The 24,111-nt window shown below is 44.2% G+C and overlaps 1 protein-coding gene across 1 annotated transcript in view; it reads left to right on the plus strand.

Annotated features, from left to right (window-relative positions):
• si:dkey-11f4.7 (piezo-type mechanosensitive ion channel component 2) overlaps nt 1-24,111 on the plus strand; it is a 278,704-nt gene that overhangs the window by 212,135 nt on the left and 42,458 nt on the right. The window contains exons 36-37 of the mRNA XM_060932701.1: nt 16,576-16,742; nt 17,044-17,237. Coding sequence (XP_060788684.1) covers nt 16,576-16,742; nt 17,044-17,237 — 361 coding nt within the window. The remainder of the gene's footprint in view (nt 1-16,575; nt 16,743-17,043; nt 17,238-24,111) is intronic.

Below are 24,111 nucleotides of genomic sequence, written 5' to 3' on the forward strand. Positions count from 1 at the left end.
TGCACGCTTGTTGGGCCCGAAGAGCCATAAGGAACTTTTATTCCATGTCACTCATCATAATCCTATGGCTGGACATTTGGAGCCGGATAAAGACACTAAATCGTGTCATGGCCCATTTCTATTGGCCAGGGATTCACGCTGATGTCTGCAGGTGGTATGTGGCATGTCACAACTACCAGCTGGTGAATCCAGTGGCCACAACAAAAGCACCATTGCATCCACTGCCATTGATGACGATCCCCTTTGAAAGACTTGGCATGGATCACATCGGGCCATTAGATCGAGCCGCATGCAGGTATTGCTTTGCGTTAGTCATAGTGGATTATGCAATGCGATATCCAGAAGCAATGCCTCTCCGCCATATCTCAGCATGTAGTGTTGCAGCGGCACACTTCCGCGTTATCTCCTGAGTTGGGATTCCAAAAGAAATCCTGACTGATCAGGGCACTACTTTTACATCACATACACTGCATGAATTATACAAATTGAGGATTAAATCAATTCGTATTAGTGTTTATCATCCACAAACAGACAGGCTGGTCGAACAATTTAACTAAACCCTTAAGAACATGATTTATTAGTTTGTTCATGGGAATGCTAAAAATTAGGACAGGTGGCTTAACCCTCTGTTGTTTGCAGTGCGTGAGGTCCTACAAGCCTCCACCAGGTTTTCTCCATTTGAATTGCTGTATGGGCACAAGCCCCATGGTGTCTTGGACATCATTAGAGAAAATTAGGAGCAGGGGCCTTCTCAAAGCAAAAATCAAATTCAGTACATTCTTGACCTTTGCAGTAGTGATCTCTTTGCTACTCCAAAGAGATCACTACCTTATTGTGGTGGGGTAGTTTGTGTGCTTCTTCAGTGACCCCTAAGAGCTGCATTGGCTGGAGTATTAAACTCCTGTTAGGGCCACCCATGCCGTACAGGTCGAAGGGTAGAGGCCAGACTAAGTGTGATCTCCTGGTCCTCCAGGTTGGGGGTTGGTGGTAGGAAGGGCATCCAGCTGTAAAATATTGCTTCAATTTTTCTCTTATGGCAGTTATCAGTAAAGTTCGTAAGAGAGGGACTGGAAACCATATGGTTGAAGGTGTCACTCCCAGTAGGACTGGTGTTAGATGTGGGCCCAGTCAGATCGATAGTTAGTGACCATATCAGAATTTTAGAGTTAGCACATGGAACAATGAGAGGGAGATCAGGCAAAGTAGTGGAAGTGTTGTCCTGGCGGAACATTGACATCTGTGGTATTCAGGAAGTCTGGTGGAGAGGATCATCCACCAGAATGATCACAGGGAAAAATTCAAGGTATAAGTTATTTTGGGTTGGTAATGAGAAGGGCATTAGAGGTGTTGGGATTCTGCTTGCTGAAAAGTGGGTGGAAAGTGTTTATGATGTGAAGCATGTATCCGATCAAATCATGCTCATCAAACTCATTGTTGGAAAATGTATTGTGACCATGCTATCAGCCTATGCTCCACAAGCTGGCCTCAGCGATGATGAGAAAGACACTTTCTACCAAGATCTACTAGCAACTGTAGCCAAGATAGGTGCTTTGGAGATCCTCTTCCAATGTGGTGATTTCAATGGACACATTGGAATGATGGCTGCTGGATATGATGGTGTTCATGAAGGAAAGGGTTATGGCACTCAAAACACAGAGGGCAAAAGGTTACTTGAGTTTGCTGTTGCCAACAACCTAGTTGTAGCCAACTCCCATTTTATGAAGAGAGAATCATCGGGTGATGTACGGGTCTGGGGGCAATCGTAGTCAAGTGGATTACATCCTGGTCAGGCAACGTGACCTCAAACTGGTGCGCAATGCAAAAGTGATTCCAAACGAGGAATGTGTTACCCAGCACAAGTTAGTGGTATGTGATGTCAAGCTATCACACTTGGTGAGTCGGCAGAAAGAGTTTGTGCCTAAAAGGCGTGTCTGGAAGCTGAAAGAGGACAACATACACAATGAGTTTAAGACCTGTTTGCAGGAGCATGTTAGCAACATGGTAGGTGGTGATGTTGAACGTATATGGATAGAACTCAAAAACGGCCTCCTGTATGCTGTTGATAAGACCTGTGGCTGGACAAAGAAGGGGTTATGGAGAAGACAAACCTGGTGGTGGAATGAGTATGTCAGCAGCCCAGTGAAAGAGAAACGCAAGCTGTGGAAAGCCTGGAAGAACAGGGGTAGCAAAGAGGATTACCTGGCAGCTAAACACCCAGCTAGAACTGCAGTTTATTTGCCAAGAAGAATGCTAAAGACATCACCTTTGCTGGCATAGATTCAGGCATGGATAGCATCTACCATGTGGCAAAACAAATGTGCAGAGAGAACCAAGATGTAGTAGGTGAGAAATGTATTCTTGATGATGGCAACATGGCATTTAATGTGGATGCTAAAAAGAAGGCCTGGAAACAACACTATGAATGGTTACTTAACATCAAATTTCCTTGGTCTCAAAACCTTCCCCCAGCAGATCCTCTCACAGGACCACCATGTTATGTCACTCATAAAATGGTCTTCGATGCACTGAAGAAAATGAAAATGGGCAAAGCAGCTGGTCCTTCTGGCATTGTTGCCGAAATGTTGTCTGCATCCCCCAAGGTGTTTTGCCAAGTTGTTGCGGATTTGGCCAATGCTATTGTGAGGGAGGAAAAGATCCCTACAGGCTGAGACGAAAGCATAATCCTTAGTCTGTTTAAAGGTGATCCATTGATTCGAGGCAACAACAGAGGCCTGAAGCTTACAGAACAGGTACTTAAGATCATTGAGAGAGTGGTGGAGAAAATCATCAGAGGCTATGTCAACATTGATGAAATGCAATTTGGGTTTTGCCCAGGGCAAGGTACCACTGATGCTATTTTCATCCTTAGACAGCTATAAGAAAAGTATTTGGCCAAGCAAAAACATTTGTACTTAGCATTTGTAGACCTTGAAAAGGCATTTGATAGGGTTCCCTGAAAAGTGCTGTGGTGGGCGATGTGGGTGGTTGGGATGCCTGAATGGATTGTCAAACTGGTACAAGCCATGCACAACTCACTCAGTGAAGAGTTCGAGGTGAAGGTTGGGGTCCATCAAGGTTCTGTTTTGAGCACCCTGTTGTTTATAATTGTGTTAGAGGCCTTATCAAGAGAGTTTCGGGTTGGTTGTCCTTGGGAGATGCTTTATGCGGATGACCTGGTCATAATCGCAGAATCCTTGGATGAACTACTTGAGAAGCTGAACCGCTGGAAGGTTGGTCTTGAGGAAAAGGGCCTGAAAGTCAACATGGGGAAGACCAAAGTCATGATTTCTGGTAATGACCTAAACACACAGAATCTCTGGAAAAAACCCTTGTGGTGTGTGCAGAAAAGTGGTTGGCCAGAATTCAATTTTCTGTAGTGATTGCAAAATGTGGGTACACAAAAGATGTTCTGGTGTGCAGGGGAGGTTAGTTGAAAATGCAGGTTATGAGTGTCAGTGTTGTCTCGGAGGAGCTTGGCCGATTGATGCAAGACCATGCAGTGAGGTCATGTTGGCAGGTAGCAAAATAGAGGTCATCAATAGCTTCATATACCTTGTTGATGGTATCTACCCAGGAGGTGGTTGTGAACTGGCAATGATTATCAGAACTCATTCTGCTTGGGGAAAGTTTAGAGAGCTGCTGCCACTGTTAACCTGCAAAGTGGTCTCACTTCATACCCATGGTCAACTATTCAGCAGTTGTGTGTGTAGCACCATGTTATACAGTTCTGAATGTTGGGCACTCTGAAGAGATGACCAAAAATGGCTTGAGTGTTATGAAAGAGCCATGCTTTTATGGATGTGCAATGTCAAAAGAGGAACGCGAATTAGCATGTCTTCTCTTCTGCGGATGCTGAACCTCCATTGCCTTGACACTGTCCTCAGATGCAGTCATCTCCATTGGTTTGGACATGTCCAATGCAGTAATTCTTGGATCAACAGATGTACTACCTTGGAAGTTGAAGGAGTAAACAACCGTGGCTGACCTCGAAAAAGCTGGAAAGAATCTGCCCCTGCTGACTTGAAGCTATGGAATATCACAGAGGAGGCAGCTTAAGACCATGCTGAATGGAGAGCTCGGCTGAAGACTGCTAGTCTTACACATGTCTGACATGTCAACTGACTCAAAACGGATAGTGAGTGAGTGAGTGAGTGAGTGAGTGTGCCTTGACCTGAGAGCAAAACTCCATGCACCAAGTCACATAACCCAGGAGAATTTGCTACAGACCCAAGAACATCAAGCTCACCTCTTTCGATTACGTTCATTATGTCTTATATTAAATATAGTTAGTTTTTGTTTTTTTCTTTTTTATCAGACATCTAATTTTTGGGTTTGTTTACCTGACATGTTTCGACGTACAACTTCCGTCTTCCTCAGAGTGTCACCGGATGTTATTGGTGACGCATCTTTTATCAGCTGCTGTTTCTGAAGGCGTGGCCTTCCTGTCTGGTTTGACAGGTCGGTCACGCCTTCTACTGTCTGTTCGTCCCCTGCAAGATGTCACTCCAGGTATGGGAGAGCATGTATGCTCCCTCATCCCGGTTGATGGTCCTCGGGCTTCGCTTACGGATCTCCATGGCCTCCCTGATCCAGCGCTGATGTTTGTTATCTTCTGTGCGGATGACTCTGGCATTCCCCCAGTCCATAATGTGATTTTCCCTTTTGCAATGATCTGTTATAGCTGACTTATAATTTTCCTGTTGTGCCTTTTCTTTTATTGTTCGGGTTTGTCTTGTAGCTGTCTCCTTTTCGCACTCTTTCTTATGTTCATTTTTTCTTGTGTTGAAACTCCTTCCTGTCTCCCCAATATAAGTTTTATTGCATAATTGACATGGAATCTCATATATGGTGTTGCATCCGTTGTCCGGATGTATTCTGTCTTTGGGATGAACCAGGATCTGACGGAGTGTTGTGTATGGTTTGACAGGTGTGTTAATGTTGTGTTTCCTCATTACTCTTTGAATGCGTTCAGTTATTCCCCTGATGTATGGTAATGTAACTACTCCCCTGTGTTCTTGTTTGTTAGTTTGTTTTTTCTCTTTCTTCTGTGTTTTGTTGTTCTTAACCTGTTCCGCCCCTTTGGATATTGCCCATTGTGGATATTGACACGCCTTCAGTGCGTGTTGTATATGTTGTTCCTCCTGTTCTTTGTCCTGTGGATCTGTAATTATTGCTGTGCGTTCATGTAATGTTCTAACTACGGATATTTTGTGCATTATGGGGTGTTCGGAAGTCCAGTTTAAATATTGGTTGGTATGTGTGGGTTTTCTGTGTACTTTTATTTTGATGTCCCCATCTTCTGTGTGATGTATTTTTAAATCCAAAAATGCTATTGACTGCTCTGTTTCTTCTTCATGTGTGAATTTTATATTGCCGGTATTGTCTATGGTGTTGAGATGGTCGGTGAGCTGTTGAGTGTGTCCCCTCTTTACTTTTTCCAATATGTCGTCCACATACCGTTTCCAGAGTGTTGGTCTGTATTCTGCTGGTATTGTAGTGAGTGCTTTTTTTTTTTTTTTAAACATATATTTATTGGTTTTTCTGTTAATTATAACAACATCAAACACAACGAACATCATAAACGTATGGCAGTACAAATAATAAAAATAATACATAAATTAAATAAGAATTAAATAATACAATATGTATACACATACATATATAATACATAAACATAAATAAACAAACAAAACTAATAATTATAATAGATACCACAAATATTAAATATAGGTTACATCGTACACTCCCAACAACAAATCAAATGCCTTTCATTATCTCATTCCTCCGCTGTCCCCCCCATACCCCCAACCCTCAACAGTTCCAGAAAAATCCTCCAAATGATGTAGAATTCAGAAGCCCTCCCTCTAACAATATAGGTCAGTTTCTCTAGGGCCAAACCCGATGTTAAGTTATTTAACCAGTGGTTAAAAGAGGGGCAACTAACATTCTTCCAACATAGTGCAATACAGCGTCTGGCCTGCAGTAAACAAAGGTCAACCAGTTTTCTTTCTTTACAAGATAAAGAACAGTCATCTGGATAAATGCTTAAAATACACAATTTAGGGCACAACGGTACAGGACAACTTGTGATCTGAGAGATGTATTTCAACACTGAACTCCAAAATTTTTGGATCTTTTCGCATTGCCATAAGCAGTGGTACAATGTACCTTGGTGGATGTTACACTTATAACATAGATCGGGTATATTAGGATCAAATTTATTTAACTGTACAGGAGAGATATATGTTCGCATTATCCAATTAAATTGTACCATTCTCAATCGAGTGTTGATAGTTTGAGTGTGTGTTTTCAAACATATTTTACTCCATTCTGAGATTGTAATATCGTCTTGTAAGTCTCGTATCCACGCCTGTCTCTTACAATCAGAGTTTTCCTTATAATTTTCAATCAACATGTTATAAAACCGAGAGACCAGTTTTTTACCCCAACAGTTTTTTGCCACGTGTGTTTCTAAGATTGAGAACGGAGGTTGCTGTACAGAATTGTTTAGATGTGCTAGGATAAAGCTTCTAAGTTGTAGGTATTTGAAGAAGTGTTTTTGTGGAATATCAAACTTTGCCTTTAACTCATTGAATGACATTAAAGTATGATCCTCATATACATCCTGTAGTTTTTCTATGCCCTTGTTCATCCATGTTTTAAAACCCATATCATTTTTTGCGGGTGCGAAGAGATCATTACCCCAGATTGAGGAGAAGCAAGATAACCCTAGGGAGTCTCCCATCATTTTTTGAACTACATACCAAACAACAATAGTGTTTTTTACAAAAGGATTAGTAGTACTCTTCTTTAATGTTTTAAAGGATGCTGAGTATAGATAACTATTCAGTGACAAACCTTTTGTGGCTAGTTTTTCTAAATTTAACCAGGGCAGGAGAACACCCTCAGAAAACCAAAACATTGTGGCCCTCAATTGCGCAGCCCAATAGTACCACTCAAGATTTGGCAATTGTAGCCCTCCCCTATCGTAAGGCAAATATAACAGGGAAAGTCTGAGTCTTGGCTTCCTATTGTTCCAGATGAAATTAGAAAGAAGTTTTCTGGCCCTAGGAAAAAAGGAGGGAGGAGGGGAGAGAGGAACTGACTGAAAAATGTACAAAAATTTTGGTAGTATAGTCATCTTTATAATGTTTATCCTACCCAACAACGAGAGAGGTAGTGTTGTCCACCTAGTGATCTCTTCTGCCAACTCTGCTAACATGGGCTCATAGTTGGCAGCGCTAAGATTACTTATCTTTGGAGTTATTCTGATGCCCAGGTACTTAAATCCGTCACAGGCGTTCACAAATGGGTGGGATACTGTTGGTTTCTTCCTCTCTTTTGCAGTTAGAAACATAATAGATGACTTCTCTTTATTCACTTTAAACCCAGAGATAGCACCAAATTGACCAAGCAACTCTGAGAGATGGTATAGATTCTACAAGATGTGATAAAAATACAATGGTATCATCAGCGTACAGTGCTGTATTATGTACCGTTTCTCCAATCTTAATACCATGAATTGTGACTTGTGATCTGATCGCAATTGCTAACGGTTCCATGGCTAATACGAAAAGTAGGGGTGAAATTGGTGACCCTTGCCTTGTGCCTCGAAATAACTTGAAAGGCTGAGAGGTAAGGTTATTAGTAGATACCATTGCAAAAGAATCCACAAGTAAAATTTTGACCCATCTACAAAAGTAATCCCCAAAGCCAAAACGCTTGAGTACCTCAAGAAGATAGGGCCATTCGACTCTGTCGAATGCCTTTTCCGCGTCAAGTGAAAGTATTGCAGTGTCAGAGGATTCTTCACACTCGTGGATTATATTAAGGACTCTCCTCACGTTATGAAATCCCTGGCGATTTTGCACAAAACCATTCTGGTCCCCATGTATAATGGCTGGTAGGACTCTCTCAAGTCTCATAGCTAGAGCCTTAGCTATAATCTTTGCATCAGAATTTAAAAGTGATATGGGCCTGTACGAACCGCATTCAGTTGACGCTTTGCCTGGTTTTAGAAGAAGAGTAATCAGAGCACTACGTAAAGAGGCGGGTAAGCAACCTGTTTCAAAGGATTCCAAATAAACATCTAATAATGGGGCTATTAATTTTATTTTAAATATTTTATAGATATCTATCGGCAGCCCATCTGGACCCGAAGCCTTACCTCCTCTCATGTTTGTAATTGCATTAGAAATGTCATCAAGGTTTAATTCCCTATCCAGTTCATTTTTTGTATCATCAGAAATACAGGGAATGACCAATCCATCCAGGAGACTGTAATGATTTAGCTGGTTTGTAGGGCTGTCAGAATTATAAAGAGTTTTATAATATGAGACAAAGGTGTTATTTATCTCTGTGGGATTTGTAGATAATTCTCCTTGTTCATTCCTAATTGTATTAATGGCTCTGTCGGATTCCAGTTTCTTTATCTGCCAAGCTAGCAATTTACCCGGCTTTTCACCCTGATCATAAAAACTTTGTTTCAGTCTTGTTAAACCATCTTCAGCCTTAAGCATAGAAAGCTCCTCGTATTTAGCTTTAAGAGTTCGTAATTCTAGTTTTTTGTGTGTAGAATCATCTATGATAACCTCTCTTTCTAATTCTTTAATTTTAGAATCTAATTCATTCATTGTCTGTTTAAATTTGTTAAATTTGGAGCTGGTGAAACTTATCATTTGTCCTCTAATATATGCTTTAAAGGCTTCCCATCTAATGGCTGCTGTTGTTTGATCTGTGTTAATTGAAAAGTAGACGTCGATGTGTTCTCCTACAAATTTCATAAAATCTGCATCTTGAAGCCATTTAGGGTGTAAGCGCCAATTAGCCGAGTGTCTATTCGTTTGTCCCACGTTGTAAAATAATGAGGTTGGGGCGTGATCTGACAAAACAATGCTATCATATACACAATTAGTTATACTGGTTAGCAGAGATGAGGAAATTAAAAAATAATCTATTCGAGAGTGGGTTTTAAATACTGCTGAGTAGCACGAGAATTCTCTTTTGTTGGGGTTATGAGTTCTCCACGGATCACAGAGATTGAGGTCTTTCATGTATTGTAATATTTTTTTCCTTGTATGAGAATGGGATGTATCTATCCCTGACGAGCGATCAAGCTTCGGGTCTAAAACGCAATTTAAGTCACCTGCCAATATTATCTTACCCGTGAGGGTGGCCAACGACAGAAATAGATTTTCAAAAAATGATGGGTTGTCATCATTGGGGCCATATACATTAACCAAATTAATATTCTCTCCCAATAGAGTTCCTTGAACCACCAAAAATCTACCAGCTTTATCGTAAATGGTGTTGTTTACTTGAAAAGGCACCGAATTATGAATTAACACCATGACCCCTCTGGAGTGAGAAGGGAAACAAGACGCTAGCACTTTGCCTGGCCATCTCCTATGTACTTTCACCAAATCCTCCCTAAGTAAATGAGTCTCTTGGATAAACACAATTGATGACTTAAGATGTTTAAGCCTGGTAATAACCTGTTTAAGTTTAGTCAACTTTACCATCCCTCTAACGTTCCAAGAAGTAAATTTGAAATTATTATTTGAAGTCATCTAGTCTTAGTAATACCTCAAAATGTACAGCGTAGCATCATCTTTGGTTATTGGTAAACCCGTTAAGTATCTGTGTGTTGTATTGGAAGTGCACCAGCAAAACACAACATATTGTGAACAGCACAGAAAAACAAACATAAAACTTAAAATCTGCCATACAAGAACCCCCTTAGCTGTCAACCTGAACAAGACAGCTAATCGCTCATCCCCACTCTCCCCCTTACCTTGGAATGCGGTTGTGAGCACGCACTGATCCAGTGTAAACAAGGGAGCAGCTAAACTCAACCAAGCGGTCATTATAACAGACCAAAAGAAATCAAAACAAACAAGTCAAGTGTGACTTCTGGCAAAGATATAACCTACACAAACATGTGAATATAGAATGATCAACATAATCATTTTGCAGCTGAACTCTTAACAAAGAAAGCAGGCTTTCCCGTGAATATCCACTTCTCCAGTGAACGAATGAAAGTCCGCCTACAATGGGCACGAGGCAGTCTCTTTTAAAAGATTAAATGGAAGACCCCATCTGTGGCAACAGAGGAATGATACAAAAAATATAAAAACAGCAAATTCTTATCAGAAGAAGGGACAGAAAGAGAAAAAAAAAAAAAAGTGACCGCATAACCAATATTCTTGTGTTACTGTCCCATAAAGTCCACAATAACTATCACAATATGGCTCTTATAGGCGAGTAGTAAAGGATACAGCAGTCGGACTAGTTAGTCTGTGAGTCCTCAGTGTTCTGTAGTCCTTGGATGAATTTTTCAGCATCTGCTGGGGTTTCAAACTCCCGTGTTCGTCCATCAGACGTAACTCGTAGCTTTGCTGGGTACATTATTCCGTATCTTATGTTCATGGATCGAAGCTGTTGTTTTACCCGATCGAATCCCCTTCTTCGTCGGTGGAGGTCCACCGACAGATCTGGGAAGAACATGATCTCTTGACCGTCGCAGGTAACTTTGCCTTTGGCCCTGGCTGCTCGCATCACCCTGACTTTATCTTGGAAGTTTAAAAACTTCACGATAAGGACTCTTGGTGTAGCGGGTCGATTAGATTGTGACCGGCCGGGTAACCTGTGCGCTCGCTCGATGAGCGGTGGTCTTGGGAATGTCGCGGGTCCCAGCGCCTCTGGGAGCCATTTCTCAAGAAAAGCCACCGCGTCATTTCCTTCTGTCTTCTCTGGCACGTTAAGAAGTCGCAGGTTGGAACGACGAGAACAGTTTTCGAGCTCGTCTATTTTATTCGTGAGGAGAGTCATTTGTTTAGCTAGCGCATCCGTTTTGCCTTTCTCTGAATTAACGGTGTCCTCCACGTCGCTAATGCGCGCTTCTGCTGCATCCATGCGCACCGAAAAGTCTTTCACGTCTCTTTTGACGTCTAGGATAGCTTTCAGGACCACATCAATCTTAGTGGAAAAGTCATTTCTGATCCCGTCGAGTACCTGAATAATGTCCGAGTTGTGGGTCACTTCAGCGTTCACGTCCACATGAGGCCCGGGGCTAGCTTCAACTGTTGAGTTAGCTGCTAGGCTGTTAGCATCCGAGAAATCGTCTTCCTCGCCCGGAGAAGAGTGAGTTTTAGATTTGTTTTGTGCCTTCTTTGCGGGCATATTATCAACGGTGTATACTGATATGTCGCCGCAAATGATAGTTACCACTGTTTATGCAGTTAAAGGAAAATTTACAGGATTTCCAGAAAAAATCGCCAGGAGCTCACAAAAAGACGTGTGCTCAGTTCAGCGCCATAACCACGCCCCCGTAGTGAGTGCTTTTTGCTCCAGATCCTCCATGAAAAAGCCGCACATGATGGCTGATAGTGGGTCTCCCATGGCAAAACCTTCCTTCCCTCTGTAAATTGTATTCCTGAACTGAAAGTATGTGGATGTGGCGATGAATTGAAGGAGCTGAGTGATGTCTTGTACAGTGAGGTTTGTGCGTTTCTTGAGCGTCCTGTCTGTTTTTAATTTGTCTTGTACTATCTGTATGGTGGCTTCCGTGGGTGTTCTGGTGAAAAGAGATATGACATCATGTGAAATGAAAACTTCGTCTTGCTGCATTTTGATGTTTTTTAGTTCTTCTGCCAGATGTTTTGAGTTTTTGCAGTGTTGGTCTGTGAGTCCTAGTAATGGTTTAATTATTTCGGTGAGTGCTTTTGATAAGTTGTATGTGGCTGAACCAATGCTATCTACTATGGGGCGTAATGGTGTTCCTGGTTTATGTATTTTTGGTGTGCCGTAAATCCTGGGGATGACATTGGCTGTGGGTACTAAATGATTGTAATCCTGCTTATCTATTTTATTTTCATCAAGTAGTGGTTTTAGTAGTGCTTTAAGTTTCTTTTTCTTGTCTTCTGTTGGGTCTTTTTTTAATATTTCAAATGCGTTGTCGCTGAGTAATTCATTCATTTTTCGTTCATATTCATCAGTGTCCATAATAACTGTTTTTCTGCCTTTATCTGCTGGGAGGATTGTGATATCTTTATTTTTAGCTAATGTTCTCATGGCTTTGGCTTCCTGTTTTGTGATGTTGCTAGGTGGTGGTTTGGCCGTTTTCAATATACCAGCTATTGCGTTTCTTAGTGCTGCTTTTTGTCCCTGATCCTGTATTTTCTCACATGCTAATTCAGTTGCCAGAATGAATTCATCGTGTGGTATATTGTTCGGTGTGACAGCGTAGTTGAGTCCTTTTGCTAATATACTGCGTTCTGCTTGTGAGAGTTTGTACCTTGATATGTTATGAATCCATTTGTCGTTGATGTGTGCGTGCTCCGGTTCTGCCTTCTTTTTCTGTGCGATGAGTTTGTCCAGTTTTCGTATTTGTCGGGTTTTTGTCTCTGTGAATTCCTGTTCGTGTACGTCTGCCAAGTGTCCGTGTATTGCCATTTCCATTTCCTTGTTTTGGGGAAACCGGCGTTTGAAAGTTTCCGTCTCCCTGTGTAGTTCGCTGTTGATATTATTTAGTTTATCCGTTATGCACCGTATCCGTTCTTTTACCAGAGTCATCCGCACTTTCCTGATCATCTTTTCCGCGTTTCTGGTTGGAATCGGGTTCTTGATGTTCAGGCTGGCCGGTATGACTTCCTCATCCCGGCAGCGCAGATTGAATCTCAGGTGATTCCTGTAGCGTGCCCGTTTCCGTGTCAATCGCTCTAGGCGGCGAAACTCCTTGATGCTTTCGTCTCCGTAACTAATTCTTAATCTTTCGATTACGTTCATTATGTCTTATATTAAATATAGTTAGTTTTTGTTTTTTTCTTTTTTATCAGACATCTAATTTTTGGGTTTGTTTACCTGACATGTTTCGACGTACAACTTCCGTCTTCCTCAGAGTGTCACCGGATGTTATTGGTGACGCATCTTTTATCAGCTGCTGTTTCTGAAGGCGTGGCCTTCCTGTCTGGTTTGACAGGTCGGTCACGCCTTCTACTGTCTGTTCGTCCCCTGCAAGATGTCACTCCAGGTATGGGAGAGCATGTATGCTCCCTCATCCCGGTTGATAACACTCCGTCAGGTCCTGGTTCATCCCAAAGACAGAATACATCCGGACAACAGATGCAACACCATATATGAGATTCCATGTCAATTATGCAATAAAACTTATATTGGGGAGACAGGAAGGAGCTTCAACACAAGAAAAAATGAACATAAGAAAGAGTGCGAAAAGGAGACAGCTACAAGACAAACCCGAACAATAAAAGAAAAGGCACAACAGGAAAATTATAAGTCAGCTATAACAGATCATTGCAAAAGGGAAAATCACATTATGGACTGGGGGAATGCCAGAGTCATCCGCACAGAAGATAACAAACATCAGCGCTGGATCAGGGAGGCCATGGAGATCCGTAAGCGAAGCCCGAGGACCATCAACCGGGATGAGGGAGCATACCTGGAGTGACATCTTGCAGGGGATGAACAGACAGTAGAAGGCGTGACCGACCTGTCAAACCAGACAGGAAGGCCACGCCTTCAGAAACAGCAGCTGATAAAAGATGCGTCACCAATAACATCCGGTGACACTCTGAGGAAGACGGAAGTTGTACGTCGAAACATGTCAGGTAAACAAACCCAAAAATTAGATGTCTGATAAAAAAGAAAAAAACAAAAACTATCAAGCTCACCTGTACAACAGAGGGGCATGGCTAAGGGAATTTGCACCAGGAGATCAAGTCCTCATTTTACTGCCCTCCTCAAGTTCAAAATTGCTTGCCAAGTGGCAAGGGCCCATTGAAGTTACACAGCAAATTGGGGACATTGACTATGAGGTCAAACAGCCAGACAGGGGTGAAACATCAAATTTACCCTCTCAATCTCCTGAAACCATGGAGAGAGGAGGTTCCTGTGGCTCTGGCAACATTAGTTCCAGAGAGGGTGGATCTGGGACCAAAGGTAAACCTAAAAAGCGTGGCCCAATTCACCCTGGTCCCCTGTGGAGACCATTTCTCACTGTCCCAGACAGCACAGGTGATTAGGTTGCAGGAGAAGTTCTCTGATGTATTCTCACCCTTCCCTGGTTGCACTAACCTCATAAAGCACCATCTGTATCAGCTCCCCAAACAAGAAAAATGTGGTTTGGGACAAACTCCAGACTATGCTTAAGATGGGAGTAATTGAGGAGTCGGACAGTGACTGGAGCAGCCTGGTGGTCTTGATTCCCAAGACCAACAGGTCGGTCCAGTTTTGTGTGGACTATAGAAAAGTCAAACACGGTGTCTAAATTTGACACATACCTGATGCCTCGTATTGATAAACTGCTTGATCGGTTAAGCACAGCTCACTTTTACTCGACACTGGATTTGACAAAGGGATATATTGGTAGATCCCCTTGACTCCATTATCTCATGAGAAAACAGCCTTTTCCACTCTGTTTGGCATACACCAATTTATCACTATTTCTTTTGGGTTGTTTGGGGCTCCAGTGATGTTTCAGCATCTCATGGACTGAATTCTCCATCCCTACAATGCATATGCAGCAGGTGACCTAGATGACACTCATCTCATCTCATTATCTCTAGCCGCTTTATCCTTCTACAGGGTCGCAGGCAAGCTGGAGCCTATCCCAGCTGACTACGGGCGAAAGGCGGGGTACACCCTGGACAAGTCACCAGGTCATCACAGGGCTGACACATAGACACAGACAACCATTCACACTCACATTCACACCTACGGTCAATTTAGAGTCACCAGTTAACCTAACCTGCATGTCTTTGGACTGTGGGGGAAACCGGAGCACCCGGAGGAAACCCACGCGGACACGGGGAGAACATGCAAACTCCACACAGAAAGGCCCTCGCCGGCCCCGGGGCTGTGAGGCGACAGCGCTAACCACTACACCACCGTGCCACCCTAGATGACACTCATTTATAGTAATGATTGGGAATGGCATTTCCAGCATCTAAGGGCTGTCCTGAGGTCGCTGAGGTGTGCTGGGCTCACAGCAAACCTGAAAAAGTGTGCAATTGGATGGGTGGAAGTATGGTATCTGGGCTTTCACTTGGGTCATGGGCAGGTCTGTCCCCAAATTGATAAGACTGCAGCAATTGCAGCCTGCCCGAGAACTCAGACCAAAAAGGGGGTGAGACAGTTCCTCAGGCTGGCTGGTTATTATAGGTGGTTCACATGTAACTTTTTGGTTGTCACCAGCCCACTGACTGACCTCACTAAAAAGAGGGCCCCAGATCCAGTCCAGTAGACGAAGCTGTGTGAACGGACTTTTACTCAGGTAAAGGTGATTTTGTGTGGGGGCCCACTATTGCATTCTCTTGACTTTTCTCTCCCCCTTTTGTTTTACAGACCAGCATGTTGGACAGAACTACGAGTTGGCCTAGTGGTTAGCATGTCCACCTCTCGATCGGGAGATCGGGAGCTCTACTCACAGTCAGGTCATACCAAAGACCATCATAAAAATGGTACCTACTGCTGTCTGGCAAGGCACACTGCAATACAGATGCGAGTGGGCAGTCAAACTCTCACGGTTACCAGAGGACTAGCCCCCCACTGTAACCCTAGCTATGTAATAGGTGAGAAGCCAAGGGCTACAGAAACGGAGATCGGCGCTGCCACATGGCATGGGAAGGACTTTGATTTGATTGTGTTGGACAGAGGGCTGGGGACCATTTTCTCCCAGGTGGTGGAGGGGGAGGAGTGTCCAGTGCTACACGTCAGCCACAAGCTCTGCATGTGGGAGTTAGAGTACATCACAATAGAAAAGGAGTGTCTGGCCATCAAGTGGGTGGTCCTCACTCTCCGGTACTACCTGCTAGGATGTCCATTCACCATCTGTTCTGACCATGCCCCATTCCAGTGGCTCCACTGCATGAAAGACGCCAACGCGTGGATCACCCATTGGTATCTGGCCCTTCAGCCCCTTAAATTTGAGGTGGTCCACAGGCCAAGGGCACAATTGGTGGTGGCGGATTTCCTCTCCTGCCAGTAGGGGGAGTCAGCTGCAGCCCGGATGGCTCCCTGGCCTGATTCGAGCAGTGGGGGTATGTAGCAGCGGGGGCATGGTCGAGCTTCAGTTGTGAATGGTGATGAGACAGGTTGAACCAATACATAACATGTGATGAGATACACTTGTGTCTAACTACTGCCTGTCTATTAACCTGTGTCTCATTGTGTCTTTCAGACAGTCAGGAATGAGAGAGAACTGTGACACCCTGTCGCATGTAGTGTGTTTGTGTCATTATAAATCACTGAAAAGTGTCAAAATAAAAAGAACACACCTGTTCTGAAGCCTGCTTCCAGTTCCTCTCTTCCCCAAAAGTCAGAGAAGTGTTCCAAAGTACAATTAATTTGGTCAATAAAACTACTGAAAATATTTTCTTTGTGCTTTTTGTCAGTTAAATAAAGATTTGCATGAATTAATATATCACATTTTTGTTTTTATTGCATTTTGGAAAATATCCCAACTTTTCTGGAAATGGGGTTGTATAATGCTTGTAAGCATAGAACATGATTCTTTCAAAAAGGTGTGCCTATATAAAATATTTTATTTTTGTCTCACAGCTACAATGTCTGAGCGGATTATTGACTGTCTGAAGTTTAGCTTGGTCTTCTTCCGGTCACTTATTGATGATATAACAGAGGGTTTGAACTCATTCTGTAAGGATAATTTGGACATCTCAAAGGTGCTGCGTTTGGAAAGGGCACTGCTGAGCCAACAACAGAACAAGGTACATGATTATTACAGTCTTGACAATATCCATCCATCCATCCATCCATCCATCCATCCATATTCTATACCATTTACACTTCAGGGTCACAGGGGAGCTGGAACTAATCCCATCTGACTTCGGGTGAGGGGTTGGGAACACATCAGCAAATCACAGATAACACAATATGTTAAGCTAAAAAAAATTGTGCCTTTAGTCATTAATTTTTTGCTTGAAGAGGACATGGACAGCTTTTTCACACTCTGTAAAATAATTTAAAAGCACTATCCTCTTTATTTATTTCTCCTCTGTCTGTCTTTAGGGTAAAGATGTGTCCCATGAAAGTATTCATGAATTTTACCAGAACCGTCTGTCAAGACAGAACACACAGACATTGTTGGATGAGGAGATAATTACACTTGCCAGCTCACCACCACCACTGCCTATCACTCCTCATGGCTATGCCCAACTAAGGAGTGTCAACTCCAAACTGTCCTGGAACAGCAGTCTATCCAGGTGGCTATGTCCTGGAAAAAAAATGAATTGCATTATCTATTAGAGATATGAATGTGAATCCATTATTCAGATTATGCTAATAAACAAAGACAACCACAGATATGAATAGAATGTGCATGCATGGGGCCTAGCATCCTGCAGGACAAAAAAAGTTGCACCAGTGTGAGATGTTTTACTTTCATGCAGACCTAATGACTTTTAAAAGAAGCCCAAATAGTATGGCACTGGACAATGGAGATGCAGTCTCTCCTCCTCCTTCTTCTTCTTCTTCTTCTTCTCAGTCTTTGCATTGGAAATAAGTTAACAGTGGTCTGCACATATACCTGATTTATTCTGATTTTTAAATTACTAAAAGAAAGAAAATTCCCAGAAAATCATACATCATTATAATTATTATAAACATCATTATAAAGAAATGGCAATTCAAGGACCCCATTTTGACAGACAGCAGCGCTGTGTCCCAGCTATGTCATAGATAAAACTCTTGATCTTTCTGGAATGTAACAAAGCCCAAAAGTAAAGTAATAAAATTGGATAAAATATTATTTGATGGCTGGTAATTAGAAACAACAGTTCCCAGAATTGAGAAATATATAATTGTTTTGAAACATGGTTCTCACTTACCCTATCACATTATATCCTCCTGGGAACCAAGAAAAAAATGTGTCTCTCAATTTCTCTTTTATGATTTCCTTACTAAGAATTTCCCAGCAACCCTCCTAGTCACATGATATATCATTGGAAAGCCCAGGATGTACTCTTTACAAGACACCAGGATTCAAGTGAATAGCTTGAAAGAGTAAGAGGGTGTGCATGTAAAACAAATGTCAACTACAGAGGACACAAGTCTATGGGTTGGTTCTCAGGAGGATATAGAAGATAGAAAGCTGGCCAAAATGTCTGGAGAGAATCCTGGACAAAAGAATAAGAGATATAGTGGAATGCCAAATTGGAGGAGAAGAAAAGTTTGGTTTTTTGTCCCATTTGTTTAACAAAGAACTAGAGACCAGAGGTTTAAGATTTGACACATGGAAAGTGGGGTGAATACATCACATGGTGAGTGGTAATGCCAGTCTGATGGAACATGGATTGATTACCTTGCTGATGATGAAGGGTCCTAGGTATCTGGGTGCCAGCTTGCGGGAGACGGTTGTGAGTGGCAGATGGCACATGGAGAGCATGACTTGCTGCCCCACCCGGTAAGTGGGTGCCTTAGAGCGGAGTTTGTCGGCCTGCCTCTTGGATGCTAGGGTGGAGTGAATGAGTCTTCTCCAAGCCAATGCCCATGTCCTCCTGCAGCGGCGTATGAAGGTCTGGGCTGAGGGTACGGTGACCTCCTCCTCTTGGTTGGGTAAGAGTGGTGGTTGGTAACCTAGGGAGCACTGAAAGGGCGAGAGGCCTGTGGCAAATGGAGGGAGAGTGTTGTGAGCATACTCGACCCAAGGTAAGTACTTACTCCAAGAAGCGGCATCCCTGGACATCATGCACCTGAGTACCACCTCCAAAGCTTGATTTGCCCTTTCCGCCTGGTCGTTGGTTTGAGGATGGAACCCTGAGGAGAGGCTACAGGAGGCCCCGATGAGTTTGCAGAAGGCCCTCCAGAATTGCGCAGTGAACTGAGGACCCCGGTCGGAAACGATGTCAGTGGGGAGTCCGTGTAGGCAGAAAACGTGAAGTATGAGTAATTCAGCAGTTTCTTTAGCTGTGGGAAGCTTGGGCAGAGGGACAAAATAGACTGTCTTGAAGAACTGGTCAATAACTGAGGATGCATGTGTTGCCACCTGAGTTGGGGAGTCCTGTGACGAAGTCCAGGGCGATGTGAGACCAGGGTCAATGAGGAATCGGGAGGGGTCTTAGCAGGCTGTCAGGGGGTCGATTGGCTGTCTTGTTCTGGGCACATGTGTCACAGACTGCCATGAACTCCTGGACGTCTTCCTTGATGGATGGCCACCAGAAGCGCTGTTGGATGAGTGCCATGGTTTGAGCAGCTCCCGGATGACAAGCCAACTTGGAGCCATGACCCCACTGCAGCACCTGGGTTCACACAGAACAGGGAACAAGCAGATGGTTAGGTGGTATGTTGCTTGAGTTACCTTCTCCAGGGTCCTGCTCCAGGGCCTTCTGCACCAATGTCTCTACCTCAAGTAGGGTGGCCCCCCACCAGACAGCATGGAGGGAGGATGGTTTCAGGCATACTAGACTCCTCCTGGCAGGCAGAGAATATCCTGGACAGGGCATCGGGTTTTCCGTTCTTGGAGCCTGGGCAGTAGGAGAGCATGAATTGGAAATGGGAGAAGAAGAGAGACCATCGGGCTTGCTGTGAGTTAAAGCGTTTGGCGAATTTGAGGTATTCCAGATTCTTGTGGTTGGTCCAGATGAGGAAGGGGAGATCCGACCCCTCGAGCCAGTGCCTCCACTCCTCTAAGGCTAGCTTGATGGCTAACAGCTCTCTGTAGCTGATGTCATAATTTCGTTCAGCAGGGGACAGCCGGCGAGAGAAAAAGGAGCAGGGGTGGATCTTATAGTTGGCCCTCTGGGAGAGGATGGCTCTGACCCCAGACTCGGAAGCGTCAACCTCCACAATAAACTGTTTTGTGGGATCGGGTATGGTGAGAATGGGTGCTGTGGTGAACTTGTGCTTGAGCATGGAGAAGGCTCTCTCTGCTTCCTCCCCCCACTTGAATGAGGTCTTAGTCGAGGTTAAAGCTGTGAGAGGTCTGGCCACTGTGCTGAAGTTGCGGATAAAGCGCCTGTAGAAATTGGCAAATCCCAAGAAACGCTGGAGCTCTTGTCACAAGGATGGGGTAGGCCAGTCAGCGACTGCCTCAAGCTTGAGGGTGTCCATCTGGATCCTAGCCGGGGAGATGATGAACCCCAGAAATGAGACAGAGCTTTGGTGAAATTCGCTTTTCTCCGCCTTGACATGTTGCTTATTTTCTAGCAGGCACTGGAGGACCTGCCGGACGTGGCCCCGATGTTCCTCCAGGGAGCGAGAGAAGATCAGGATGTCATCCAGGTACACAAAAATGAAGATGTTGAGAAAGTCCCTCAGGACATCACTAACGAGTGCCTGGAAGACTGCGGGCGCGTTAGTCAGGCCAAAAGGGACCATAAGGTACTCATAGTGGCCAGTGATGGTGTTGAAGGCCATCTTCCACTCATCCCCCTCCCTGATCCTGATGAGATGGTAGGCATTGCGTAAGTCCAACTTGGTGAATATCTTGGCTCCCTGGAGTAGTTCAAAGGCCGTAGTCATGAGTGGTAGTGAGTAGCGGTTCTTGACTTTGATGGCATTGAGACCTCAATAATCAATGCATGGGCAGACTGACTTGTCCTTCTTATCCACAAAGAAGAATCCTGCCCCTGCTGGGGAGGAAGAAGGGTGGATGATCCCAGCTGCCAGAGACTCGGAGATGTACTTCTCCATAGGTTGCCTTTCGACAGGAGACAGAGAGTAGAGTTGTCCTTTGGGTGGCGCTGTCCTGGGCAGGAGGTCGATTCCACAGTCATAGGGTCTGTGAGGAGGAAGGGACACTGCTTGGGTCTTGCTGAAAACAAGTCTTAAGTCCAAGTATTCCTGAGGCACATGAGAGAGGTTGGGAAACTCGCTGGCTGGAGGCTGCAGTGGTCTGGCAGGAGGCAGAGCGGAGTTCAGGCAGGAAGGGCTCCAGCCTAGGATGGTGTTATTGGCCCAGTTTAGGTGAGGGTTGTGCAGCGTTAACCAAGGTAATCCTAGGATGATGGGTACGTGGAGGTTGTTCATGACATGGAGCTGGATGGTTTCTTAGTGGTTACCAGAAATCCTCAGGGTGAGCAGGGCAGTAAGGTGGGTGATTGTGGTCAAGCTGGTGCCTTTGAGTGTCAGGACTGTGAGAGGGACGTCGAGGGCGAGTAGCGGAATTCCCAGATGCTTGGCAGTGGCGGAGCAGATTAGGTTCCTGTCTGCCCCTGAGTTGACGAGGGCCTGGAGGTGGTGATGTTGGTTGTCATGGATAATGATGACAGGGAGTAATGGTTGATCAGCAGGGGGCTGATTCCGAGTGTTGCCCAACAGGGCCCTCAATTCACTGGTGGGGCTCATCCTTTTAGCAGGCAGGCTCGGCAGGTGTGTCCTTGCTGACCACAGTAGAAACAGGACCCTGTGCTCTGCCGGTGTTGTCATTCCTCCACTGACACCCATACCCGGTCTACCTGCATAGGTTCGATGGACAAGGCGGGAGGTGGAGAGGAGGTGAAGCTGGGGTGGGTCTTCTCTCTCCTCCATTGCTGGATCCAGGCGTCAATGCGGTTGGCGAGGTCCATGAGACTGGAGAGGTCCGACGGCAGTTCCCATGATACCAGCTCATCCTTAATGACGTCAGACAAGCCATGAAGGAACGTGTCGACCTGGGCATTCTCGCTCCAACCGCATGATGCCGCCAATGTCCGGAACTTGATGGCATAGTCCGAGGCAGACTGGGACCCCTGCCACAGCTCCATAAGTTCCCTAGCCGCCTCCCGGCCGGACAGACAACAGTCGAAAGTTCGCCTCATCTCTTTGGAGAAATCTCTGAAACAGGAGCAGAAGGGAGTGTCGGCATCCCAGACCGCTGTTCCCCACTCCCTGGCCTTGCCAGTGAGGAGCGTGATGATATATGCCACCCAGGAGTGTTATGTGGGGAAGGTCAGAGGTTGCAGCTCCATGATCAAGGAGCAATGAGACAAGAATGATCTACAGGCACCTGGCTCTCCATCGTAGGGCTGAGACGCTGGGAGTCTCGGCTCACGGGAAAAGGCAGTGGCAGGAGCTGAAGTTGGAGACTGCTGGGCAGAGGTAGGCACGGCTTGACAGTGCTGCATTTGTGTGGTAAGGAGGTTGAGTGAGTTGGACAGGGTGGCAAGGTTCTGTGTAATCTGTTGGTGGTCTTGCTGATGGGTCCCGAGGAGAGTCCCTTGCTGCTGGATGGCTGTTCTCAGACGGGTGAGTTCTGCTGGATCCATGTTGGCCAGAACGTACTGTTAGGGGTCGTGGAGGTGTGGTGAGATAAGGATCCACAAGCAGAACACAGACAGTAATCAAATAAATAGAGAGATTTAATACAGGCAAAAGGGCATGGCACAAGGGTAAAACAAATGGGACAAAAACAAATGGCAAAAATAATCCAGATAACAAGAGGCAGAAAACTAGACAAAAACACGAAACAGGCAAAGGACCAAAATTGCTAGGGCAAAAAAACATGAACTAGAATAAACCCTTAGTGCAAAAACCATGAACTAGAAATAAACCCTTAGTGCAAAAACCATGAAATAGAAAAATGAGCTTCAGCAAACAACCATGAAACATAACAGAGGCACAGAAATGGCTAGAAGCAAAGTGAGATGTTCTGGCAAAGTTCCTGTCTGAGAACGGCATTTTTATAACAGCAGAGAAAACCAGGAAGCGAATGCAGGCATGAAGGAATTCCCATTCCGGATTCGGATTGGTGCTGGCATGAGAGATTCGTAATCTCTGGAGTGGATGTCCGGAGCGGAGCATGACAAGAGGTGCAGTTGATGCTCTGTTTGTGGCCAGGTAAATAATAAAAGATAGCTTCTGGGCTTTCTTGGACCTGGATAAAGCCTATGACAAGATCAACAGAGAGATGATAGCTCCAGTCCTCAGACACTACAGTGTCCAAGAAGAGCTGATTCAGATGGTTTTGGCTCTCTACACAACCCCAGATACCAAAATAAGAACCTGTTTTGGCTTGACAAATCCTTTCGAAGGGAAGGTGGGTCTACATCAAGAATCAGCACTAAGTCCTCTCTTATTTATCATAATTATGGATTACATCAGCCATAGCATCCCAACTGAGAAAGTGGCTAAAATCATATACATAGATGACATTGTTCTGAGAGCTAACAGCGAAGATGAACTCCAGGAAATGGTCTCCATCTGGTATGACAAACTGATAGCACATGGGATGAAGATGAGCAAAGCCAAAATGAAAGTAATGAAAGTATCAAACAACCCTCAACCCCAGCCCCAGTGCACCATCAAGGTAGAACAGCACCAACTTGCTGAGACTACTGCCTTTAAGTATCTCAGTGGTTGGATCCAGAACAATGGAGAGTTGAAACATGAAATCCAAGCACGGATTCAAAACACAGGAAATGCATGGGGGAGAGTTGGGGGAGTGGTTTATGACAAAAAGGATACCCATGAGACTGAAAAGTAGAGTATACAAAACAATAGTGCGATCAACCCTCCTCTATAGAACAGAAGTATGGTTGGTGAAGAAGAACCAACTCGACATTCTAGAGGTGGTGGAGATGGAGGTGCCTTAGAGCTAAAGAGGGGATTACTAGGAAAGATAAACTAGGAAATGAGACCATCAGAGAAAGAACAAAAGTTAGACGGTTGAGAGAGAAGATACAAGAGAGCAGACTTAGGTGTTATGGACACATAAAGAGGAAAGATCCATCAGAAATAATTAGATGGGTAGCAGAAAGAACGAAGATGGGGAAGAGACCCAGAGGATGCCCAAAGAAAAGATGGGGGGATTTCATCAAAGAGGATGCTCAGCAGATTGACCTGACCCGGATGAGTGATAGACAAAAATGAAGACTGGCTAAACGGAAACCCAACTCCACTTGAGGGGATTATATGGGATGATGAAGAAGAAAGCTGGCCAGAAAGCATCTGACTCAAGACCCCACTTCTGGTCCAGACCATGGCCAGAAAAAATAATTCTTATGACATTTTATATTGCATAGCTTTTATTGAGGATTTTTAAAAAATCACACATATTGCATGCATGGATGAATAAAATAATAGTAATGTCATTAATTGATATTAATAGTTATAGCTCATAATATAGCCAATAATAACTTGTTCATAAATCTTTTCTATGCT

This window comes from Neoarius graeffei, chromosome 10 (genome assembly GCF_027579695.1).
Source record: "Neoarius graeffei isolate fNeoGra1 chromosome 10, fNeoGra1.pri, whole genome shotgun sequence".
Taxonomy (NCBI): Eukaryota; Metazoa; Chordata; class Actinopteri; order Siluriformes; family Ariidae; genus Neoarius; species Neoarius graeffei.